This window comes from Sebastes fasciatus, chromosome 10 (assembly GCF_043250625.1).
Source record: "Sebastes fasciatus isolate fSebFas1 chromosome 10, fSebFas1.pri, whole genome shotgun sequence".
Taxonomy (NCBI): domain Eukaryota; kingdom Metazoa; phylum Chordata; class Actinopteri; order Perciformes; family Sebastidae; genus Sebastes; species Sebastes fasciatus.
The window spans coordinates 7824411-7835630 of NC_133804.1; the positions used below are offsets into that span (position 1 = coordinate 7824411).

The window sequence follows — 11220 nt, forward strand, 5'->3', positions numbered from 1 at the left end:
TTTCTTTCATATTTTTCCCTTTTTATTTGAATTTGTAATGACTACTTTCCCATGCACTACAGTCAGCTGCAGACAGCCATGAGCTTACTTTGACAGCTTACTTAACACCTGCTTCTCTTCATCTGTCAGTGAGGAGCTTCATCAGCTTCATCAGGAACGTCACGCTATCCCCCCGCTTCACTAGTGACTCCAGCAGGAGTAAGATGACCAGCAACACATGACCAGATCCCTCACCAGCTGACGATGGAGGCCTCTCTGCTAGGACTGTTAGCTGTAGCACAGATGCTTCCAGTTTGGTATAAAGTTGTGGTTATTATCATGAGCAGCCATGGCCGTCAAAAAAAAAAATAACTCTATGAAGTTTGTTCCTCACTGCCTGTTTAACCTCACTGTATACACGTGGGGGTTGGTGTGTGAATGTGTGACTGAATAGTAGAGGGATCTGAGGCCAATGGTCCATCAACTCATTCAGGCCACTGTGCCCCATACTGTGAGATTGATGCGTGTGTGTGTGTGTGTGTGTGTGTGTGTGTGTGTGTGTGTGTGTGTGTGTCTAGGTGTGAGATTGACTCATGGATCGATAGCGTAGTTGGTAACAAAAGATGCTATTTCACAACTCACTGGACTGCATGCCATGACCACACACACACACACACACACACACACACACACACAGAGCCGGTGGTTAACAAGACACTGCAGGCAGCCGGTGGACATCCTGCAGACTGGTGGCTCTCTCTTTCTCTCTCTCACTCTCACACACACAACAACAACAACAAGCTGACTTGGTGTGTTTATAGTTATTATTGGTGCACAAAAAGGAAAACATATACAATATATAACATAACATAGAGCTATCTATCCATCAGAGCTCACAGTTTGTTACTCACAAACTGATGGAGAGCATTCACACCAGCAGCAGAAGCCACCAAAACCACTGGACCAGTGACACGTCGTCCTTCGGGGGAAATTGACCACTGGCTAATAACAGTTAAGCTATTTGGACACATCTCATTGGTTTTCCACTGTGGATTGAGCTTGTTCACTTTTTTGACAAATAAAATGCAACTCAAGTTCCACTTACTAGCTTTTGTTGGAGATTTTCATTCTGATGGCTGTTTGTGTAGCGAGCAACTCCCATCCACTGAGGAAGACCGTAGGATGCACTTAAAAGCGAATTCCTTATTACACTTTGTCAGAGTAATAAATAAGTAGCTACTTTCATTGGATATTATTTGGTCAATATTGAAACACCATACACAATTAAAGCTGCAAGCAGCGATGAACGGGCCCTCGCCCCTTGTGTACATCGGGGGTACTGGCGGGACGGCAGATCTGCATTCCCTTGATCATCGGACGATGCACACACAAGTTAGAAAGTATTTCCTGCGTGTGGTTCGGGCGCTGGAAATTGCGTACTGCAAATTTTGTGCCACGTCATGTCAACTATTCCTTTATAATATAGCGTCCCATTAGTCAGAGGGTTATACCAACCACGTTTGAATCAGATCTGATAAACCCTCTGGGAGGAGTTTGAAAAAGTTTGTAGAAAAGCACAAATTTCTTACAACAAAATTTTAAATGTCTGGCTTCTGCTGGGGTGAAGCTAATGAAAGCCAATGTGAAATATGTCTGAAATGATGAGAACAATGTGGGTACCAGATTTCGGGAATATCGGAGCAACTATGTCCCAACTAAGGCCTTTGACACATTAGGGTCATACGGAGCCCGCTGGCCACGCCGGAGCCACATCACTGCAGAACTATGACATTTTTCGTCAGTTCTGAAGTGTGTGCCATATTTCGTGAGTTTTGGAGAATCCCCTTTTTTCACAGCAGACATTTAGACTTGTCGATAGTAAGAAAACGATGGCTCTGCTCTATTCAAGTGTTCCAGTAAATCAACATGCACAACATAGGATCCTGCATCAAAGCAGCTAAATGGAATTCAGCCATCAATTCATTTTATTATTTACACCCGTGATTTTCCTTCTGTGACGTGTCAAAATGTCCTCTGTAACATTATAACATTATGTGAAGGGACTTTTAGCAGCATCAGTATTTCCTGCTTTAGCACGCTGCTGTACAACCTTTGCAGCACCTCTTCACTGTTGTTTTACTTTTACATTTTAAAATGAATTTCTGAATTCACAGTGTTCTTGGAGCTGTTACCTGTTGCTCTGAATGCAGTTGCCTCTGGATGTTGCTGTGTGTTTGCAACACACTGGCCACCATCAACCCACCCCAGCATAATAATTAGTATGTATGGATGCAGCTCTTACTGTTTCTTTGCTACTGTTACAGGACACAAGAGCTTTCTTAATGCAGTCCTCTGAGAATTTTGGAGAATTCAGGAAGAATGTGAGGGTATGAATGTGTGAGTGTGTCAGTGCTCACCAGGCTGCTCCTCCCTCTTCCTCCTCTCCTCCTTCTCCTCCCTCAGTCGGTCCTCCCGACTGCAGGGTCGACCCTCCTGGTCTCGAGGAACGATTTGCCCGTGGAAAGGACACTGAAGGAAACACAGTCACAGCTCAAACAAACACACACTAACAGTACAAAAAAACGACGTCTGGGAAAAGCACTTTGTGTTTGTCCTGGTACCTTGAGGCGATCCTGTCTCTGACACAGCTTTCCATTGCCAAGTGGAGCTTTGCAGTGATGGCTGACAGGAGTGAAGCGCCCAGGGAAGGTGATGTATCTGCTCCTGCTCTCTGCCAGGAGCTCCTTGTTCTCCACCTCCTCATCCACATCAATGGGAACCCAGAACTGATGCTGAGAGGCCGACCTGCACAAGGACAAAACACGGGACCACAAGTTAGATGCAGGTTTCAGAAAACCACATCTAAGACCGTTTTACACAGTTCTCTTTACGGAAGCCCTGAGAGGCAAGTGAGGACAACAATTCCAGTGATCCATTTTCTATATTGGATCTAAATTGTTTTCTCTCCTGTGATTATGACTAAAGAACAGGTGATACACAAGGTTTTACCAGGATAATCTTTCCTTAATTCAAGTTCCTTAAATGCTTTCATATGTGAAACAGGTGAAAAAAGAAAAGTTTTGGCAGGTGAAATTTTGCTGTGTCAGGATCAAAAGTGTTTGTTGTTGTAATACTAATTTCAGCCACAAGAGGCTGAAGTGCCCCACTACCGCATGTTCTAAATAGGACTAAAAAACATGAATGTTTTCCTCCAGGTGAGTTTGAATTTCTCCGTGCACTCTAAACACATGGTACATATATTTTGTGTTAACAAGTTATGTAAATTAATAGTCACCTGGAAGGTGACTATTACAACAACAAACACAAACACCAAAACTTTTCTTTCATCTATTCTTAAGTCATAAACACAGGAAAGAAAACAATTTAGATCAGACATAAAAAAAAAAAAATGGATCACCCAAATTGTTTTTCTCCCACTTGCCTCTCAGGGCTTCTGTATATATTGCTATATGGAATTAAATGTAAAAAAAAATAATTTATAAAATAAAACATTTTGTTATAAAAACACATATATTTGATTGAACATGCACACAAATGTTGTGGGAGTTTTGTGGAACTTTAATTATTCTTCCATATGCATGACACTATACCTCTCTTTTCTCCTGATAAAAATGTAGCACTCTGAGTGACAAAACACACGACTCCCTGAACTGTACAGTCATGTGTATGGCTGCTTTTGTGTCTATTTTGTGTGTGTGTGTGTGTGTGTGTGTGTGTGTGTGTGTGTATTACTTGATGATCTTGCCAGCGTTGGGCTGCTCCTCTTCCCAGTAGTACAGGTCCAAACCAAATGGAACCACAGGAACATCAGCAGCCTTCTGGTCTGAGCTGGACTGAGATGAACTGGGACCTGAGGAGCTGCTGCTGGAGGAGAGATGAGTGGAGGAAGGAGAGTTAAACTAACTTCATGCAAAACTCACATTTGACAGACACCCTTTATATATACTGGCTTGAAAGAAAGAGTACTGTCAGAGTACCTACACAGCACTTATATAATCAAATGAAGCTTGTGTGTTTGATCCTTACAAAGGACTAACAACGCAGTTAACCCCTTTCATTTCTAAAAAAGTTGTATTGTATGAGGTATCACACAGTAGCAGTAGCTCTGTGTGGGCAGGAGTCAAACACACATCTGTAGTGCTAGTTTCTAAATGACCCAAAGACGAAAAATGTGTCAAGTGACTGTGGCTGAGCATCCCAGTTTCTAAGGCAATAAGACTGATCTAATGAGCCCGGTCATTAGGGGATGGGCCCTTGAGGCCCACATTAGTTCCTGCTCTCAGAAGCCAGAGTGGTTTTGGCAACATCATGGGGCAATATGGCGTATCTCTAATGATGTCTTAAACGATTAACAACATGATTACTCCATTTAGGCTTAAAGGTCCTGTGTGTAGAATTTAGTGGCATCAAGCGGTGAGGTTGCAGATTGCAACCAACTGAATACCCCTCTGCTCACTCCTCCTAGTGTGTCAGAGAACTACGGTGGCCTTCAGGTTACGTAAAAACGTTGAGAGGAGGTGAGGCGAGGGTACGAGAGTGCAGGTGTATCCTGAGGCTAACGGGAGGAAAGGAGGTGAAGTGAAGGTGTGAGTGAAGGTCAGAGGAGGTGGAAGAAGATGAGAGATGAAGAGAGGGGAAAGGTAGAGTGATAGGACTTGTCAGTATAGGTGTACCTGGATAGTGCGGGCAGAGGGAGTTTCTGTCTGAGGCTGAGCAGTGTGGCTGCTGCCCTTGTTGGATCCTCCTGCTCCTCCTCTATGAGTCGCTTCAGCCGCCTGGTGGAGAAAGAGGAGGAGGTGGACAGAGGTGGTGGAGCTGCAGGTCTTTTAGCAGGAGGTTTTTTCGTGACTGGTGCTGTTGAGGTGGAAGGAGTTGGATCCAAACCTGCCAACAGAGACGAGAGGGAGTCAAGTCATACTGAACACTGTAAGTAAAATGTAACACACCTCGCTGGCCTGCTGTTTCCCAAAACCAATCCATACATTTGTAGATCATTACTAAATTTACTACACGGATTTTCTTTCTATAAATTGTATTTTTTATAGTATGTTTGTCATAATGTCAGGTTGACCTATTTGGGTCTTAATAGAACTGAAGCAATATGCACTCAAAAGTCCAGGATATCAGTTATGTCAGTCGTTGGCTGCTGCATCTGTGTCTGTGTGTGTGTGTGTGTGTGTGTGTGTGTGTGTGTGTGTGTGTGTGGTCAAACACTGGGTTAAACCAGGGTCTCTGGGGACTGAGCAGGACTTAAACACACACACACTGCAGGTGAGATCAGAGGGAAACCAGTAAGCTGAGAGCTGCCAACATGCTGATCCCACACATTATTAGGGCTGACCTGGATGCTTCAGAGATTCAATCACTGCCACGGTACACCACGCAAAGGACATGCCTTGTACACTTGAACGCTCCTTCTGTTTGAACAGGAAGACAGCCTATTAGCATATTCTCTCTACTGCTTTAATTACAAAACAATTTACATACAAAAAAAAAAGTAAAAGCGGCCGATATCTGTCTGAACGCTACTGCTGCAGAAAGTTGTGGAAGTATAAAAGTGTAGAAAAAACAAACTGGAAAAAAGGCCTGTCTGTTGAATACAAGCCTTGTTTAAATCAGTTTCTGAGATCAGAGATCTACTGGCACCAGCTTGACAGACTCAGGGGATTTCATGGTCAAAAGGCTGGCTTCCAGAAGGACACATTTGGTCAAGATTTTGTTGCCGTTAGCACCAAATAAGATATTCTCCTGAAGAACATCCACTATCTCAGACAGGTGTGGCTCAGATGGATGTAACAAACAAAACACACAACATACTTTAAATGGTGACGACTTAAACTGACAGAAACTTAATTGACAACTTTTCGTTGTTTTCATCGTTGACTGACATTTTACATTTAAAGGTTCTCTATACGAGAGCATTAATATAGCAGCAAACAACTATTGTCTTTGTAATGATTTAGAGGAGTAATGTCTACCTGAGCAGAGAATGAAGTCTCTCTCCCTCTGTGTGTGTTGGAATTAGAGCTTCTCTGTGCTTTGTTGATGTAGCCGAGCGGTCGCGTGTGCCTTTTGGTGCATGTTCATGCATGTGAGCGTGCCACACTGGCAGCGGTTACATCTGATAAGTGTAGCACCCAGCCTCCGGTACCCCCCAGGTTAACACTGTTAGCTCTGTCAGCAGTGTTGCCGTTGTTAGCACTGTTAGCTGCGTGTCGCCTGCTCAGCTGTCGCCATGTTGAGAGCCATGCAAAGGCAATAGGAATGCTCTGAATGGAGCACCTTTTTTAATGTATCCATTGATTTTAGACCTTTTCTTTCTGGTTTCTGGTCAAAATTTTCTGATGATTAGTTGATTAATTTATTAGTCGATCGAAATTAATCAGTAACTATTTTTGATAATCCATTAAGAGTAATTTTTCCAGTAAAAATGAAAACATTTGGTGGTTCCAGGTTCTCAAATGTGAGGATTTGTTGCTTTTGTTTGCTCTTACATTATAGTAAATTGAAAAGTTTGGGTTTTAAGGTTTAATTTGATGGACAAAACAAGACATTTAAGGTCATTTTTCACTGTTTTCTGACATTTTTATAGACCAAAGATGAATTGATTACCGAGATAATAATCTGCAGATTAATCGATAATGAAAATAATCATTAGTTGCAGCCCTATGCTCGTGAACTCTGTATTTCTAAAATCCTGGTTATGGCCCTGTCCATAGGTTCCAGCAATACATGTTAAAATGTTTAAATGCCTTACATCATTTCTTAATAGTCACAGTCATTTTTGCACTGTTGCACAAGAACTAAACCAAACACACCAATACTGAAGTGATGGCATGTTATCCCAACCTCATCTTCTCCTCCCTGTATGATCCCTCCTTCTCTCTCTGTCGGATGGTGAAATACCGACTCAATCTGCTCTTTTCAAACCGCCACATGGCGGAGGTTTGTCTGGATGTTGTGGATGGTAAGACACACAGATCAATGGGAGAAAATGTGTATAGTTGTGTGTGTGTGTGTGTGTGTGAGGGGGGTTGTTAGAGAAAGAGAGAGAAAAAGGGGGTTAAGGGGGTTTGAGGGAAAGAGAGCGAGAGAGGAAAGACGGAAAGAGGTATTGATTTTCTCGGGTTAAGCAGGGCCTGTAATTAAAATGTTAATTTGAGAAAGAGAGAGATAGTGTCCTGACAGCAGAGAGAGGGATAAGAGGACTGATAATCAGAATGACAGAACAGGACAGAGGGGAGGAAAGAGAGAGAGAGAGAGAGAGAGAGAGAGAGAGAGATAGATAGAGAAAGAGAGGAAATAGAAGGAGGAGAGATCAGAGCAGAGCCAGGCTTACTCTGAATGAATGAGCACTGGAAGAAACGAGAAGAAAAGAAAAAGAAGAGGAAATGTAGAGAAATGATGAACGTGATCCACTGGCTGAGATGAAAAGAGAGTCAGAGGAAGACAGAAAGCAATAGAAAGACTATTGTAATCAGAGAAACTGAAAGAGAACAGATGAATTGACGAGATAGGGAGAGGAACAATGACATACTGAGGACTACAGAAACATATTTAAGAGCTTTTGAAATCCTAGAGATTCCTTCGATACTGGGAACCGTTGTCCAAATTAGTAATGTTCATTTTTCTTTTTTATAATTCCATCAAATACATTATTAGATGTTATCAACAGCTCCAACTAGCAGGAAACACTATAGCATTAATAAAGCCGTCTAATGTTATACAGAGTGCTTTTCGACACACTTTCCATCTGGTGCTTGTCTTGCACGGTCAGCTGAAGCTATTAAATGGTGAAAGTGTGCCGGTCGGACCAGAAAGTGACACAGCGAAAACCATTTGTGCATCTTCATGAAATAGGTGGAGTAGGAAGCTTGATAACTAGTAGTTAGTGACTACTAATGGGGCTACTAGGTGAGCTACTGTGGCTGGTTAGCTAACCAGTTAACATAATGGCGCAAGCTTGCCACAATAGATGCAGGCTCACTAGCTTGATGTATTGAAACCACTGATTCCTCCCAGCTGATGTCTCTTCTATGGAGACGTTCATACTCAGGCAGCGCAGGGTTATATAAAAAACGGATGGTGCAGCACAGCTAATGTTAGCATTGTCTGTTTTGGGCTCTCCAGAGATACAATCTCTCAAAGGTAAAAAATTGAATGTCAAAATTCAGTTAGGTCCACCAGTGTGAACAAAACCAAGATCTCAGGTGAAAGTCAGGGGATTACCATGCACACTGACTTCAGGGCTTTTCAGACGGGGAGCGATTGATGCTGCAGGTACTGTAAGGAGGTACAGGTGATCTGACAGGCGGAGCGACAAGTGGGTGCAATCCCGTGGAACTGTCATAGTCGTGCTCGTTTCACATGCACACACCCGCTGCCAGGGTTGAATTGTCTTGAACTTATTTTCTACGCGTCGCGATGCGCAGTGCAAATCAATGAACGAGGAGACTGATCCTTGCTGTTTGTGAGTTCCCTGAAATATAGAACTTTTTTTGGGGACCTAAACAGGAAGGCAGGAAGGAGCATCAGCACAAGACCGGATGTATCAGGCAACATTACGTACGCCCTTTTCTGCAGTCAGGAACTTTTCATTTGCATACGAGGTGTATGATTTATTTTATCACTATCTTTTGCTTACATCTATCACTTGTAAATTTCTTCAATGGATTGTACTCTGTAATTACCGTAAAGGTCGTGCTTCATCCTAAATGAGATTCAATAACATTTACAAGGTAGGCACAAATTAATTAGCCAAGCATATAACAAGATAAGAATAGCGTTTAACCATTTTACCCTCAAGCCAACTGCTAAAACAAAATGCAGCTCTTCATTCTGTGAAGCATGGAAATGGAAGCACATTCATTTTGTAACTATATGTGTACACTGTCCCGGTGCTGAACGTACTCACGAGCACACCAATTTGTGTATTAATCCACAGCTGAAACCAGTCCCCAACAAAAAAACAAACAGTTTATCAATGTTTGAGTGACGTTTGCCAAAACCTGCAGTGCCTGGCTGTTTTAGGACATAACTAAGCCTTTTTTTAAAAAGTGAAACCATATCTTTGTAAACCATTTTTTCGTCTTCAGTAGGAACCAATGGGCTTGGAGAGTGGGGGAGTCAGAGAGTATTGAGAGACGGACTAATGAGTTGTTGGTTTGGATGTCTCCGTTTGATTTCTTGACAATAGGATGACACGGGCCTTATCCTTTACAACTTGATTAATTCATTTAAATGAGCAAATGTACAGACTGAAGACTGATATCAAAATAAAAACAAGCAAACGGTGGATAAGTATGCAGGGTGTGTGTGTGTGTGTGTGTATATGTGTGTGTGGGGGGTAAAATGTAGGTGCAGGGCTAATAGGGGCTCATTAAAGAGGTTGCATTGTTAATTTGGTATGGCCCCTGTAGATCATTACCTAGCCCACTAATCACCCTGACACACACACACACACACACACACACACACACGGGCAGCTGTTTTGGGCGCATCAGATACAATCTAATTACTTTAGCGTCTAATTGATTAGTAATGGAGGGAGGTGGGAGTAGAGAGGGACGGGCTCGCAGGTAAAGCAGAGGCTCAGTGTGAATATAATGACTCAGGAGGCTGGCGGGGAGTATTCGCCAGGGGTCAAAGGTCACCTCACAGCCACAACAACATGGCTGACCTAGCAATAACAGCATTGTCTGCAACATGTTCTATTATGGTGTCATTAACGCAGCCACATAAATACAGAAACACAGAAACACACACACATACACACATACACACATACAGTAAGAAAGCTCACATATGAATGTATATGAGTGATGGTGAGAAGCTTGAATATGGCTGACGGAGCAGCACCGTGAGAGTTTTAGTGTTAACTGTTGCCTGGAGCTCGCACATGGCTGCTGGTAATGATATAAACAGCATTCAAATTCCATCTAATATTTAGAGAAAAAACATGTTATATAGCTGACGTCGCTGCAATAAGATGAGCAGGCAGTTGTTTAACGACCTGAACATTTGACCTTTAGCCCAGCGCGCTGCCTGGAGGCTAGACATGATCCATACCAGTCCAATGCAACCACAGCGCAAAGTAGGAACAATACTACAGCCATTCATATGGAGCTAGTGATGACTGTGACTGTGTGTGAAGGCAAATGGATGTGTTGACAGGACAATATCCATCAAAGATACACGGGGAAAATGCTCGGGGAAAAAGAAACAATCTGTCTCCATTACAAGGCTGTGCTGCATTCCAAATCAGACAAAAACACAGTTAGCAGTCAGAACCCAGCGTGTGAGAGCAAGACCACTATCGCACTCTTTGTGAGCTGATTAGGCTCAATAGGCGTTTATGGCGGTGCCATTCCGGGGTATATGTACACCAGAATGACTTTAGGTGACTATCAGCAGCTTGCCTTCACTGTAACTTCAACCTGAGTGCATAAACACACCAGCTGTAAGGCTGTGCTTGGTTTCTGCTTCAGATTTTTTTTAAAAGCTTCAGTAATCTGAAGTCATATTTTTACACGAACAATCTCTCAAATGAGTGATGTGTGTATGTTAAATGGTTCACTTGATGAATCCACAGAGAATCATCACCAACTCCCCTCAGCTCTACAGGGCATTTAGGCATCTGTCAGTTCATTGTTTCGGTTTTACGGACCCCAAAATTAACATCCGGTTTACTTTTACAGTGATTGACCTCATTTTCAGCAGCAGGCAGCTGTTTTCAGTGAAAACACTTTGATAAATCCACTGTTCCCTCCCTGCTCAGCAGCAAACAGCAGACAGAGACTAGCTGGTAATACATAGTGGAGCATTTAACAGCTAAAGAGAGACAGATATTTTTAAGAGTTAAGAGTTAGTAGAGACCAAAAATAAGAACTAAAAGAGAGTGAATATTGAACTCATAATCATCAGGTGGACACAAACACGACTGCAAATGAATGATAATGTTGAATTTGGAATACAAAATGACAGCCCTATACTGACAACTAGATTGTGTGATTATGCTTGATAACGATTGTGACATACTGTATGTCTCATTAGATTTACTGTAGTTCATGTTAAGGGTTTGCCACAGACAACCAGTGTACTGTAGATTCATTCCATGATTCAGGGCTGGAACCGAAGGCCGTCCCGCTGTCTCGGTGACGGAAAAAAAAGATCAGGGACGAAAATACATTTTGGGATGGTCGCAGGACAGAAGGTAGACCT

General features: G+C 42.6%; 1 protein-coding gene across 3 annotated transcripts in view; it reads right to left on the minus strand.

Moving 5' to 3' along the window:
• The window catches only part of uvssa (UV-stimulated scaffold protein A), a 39723-nt gene that overhangs the window by 5987 nt on the left and 22516 nt on the right, over positions 1-11220 (minus strand). For 2 of the 3 annotated variants that reach the window (XM_074647859.1, XM_074647860.1), the window contains exons 10-13: positions 4674-4884; positions 3733-3864; positions 2601-2784; positions 2397-2508 (exon numbers count right to left, since the gene is read on the minus strand). In XM_074647859.1, coding sequence (XP_074503960.1) covers positions 2397-2508; positions 2601-2784; positions 3733-3864; positions 4674-4884 — 639 coding nt within the window. The remainder of the gene's footprint in view (positions 1-2396; positions 2509-2600; positions 2785-3732; positions 3865-4673; positions 4885-11220) is intronic. The other variant, XM_074647861.1, reaches the window with a different exon arrangement.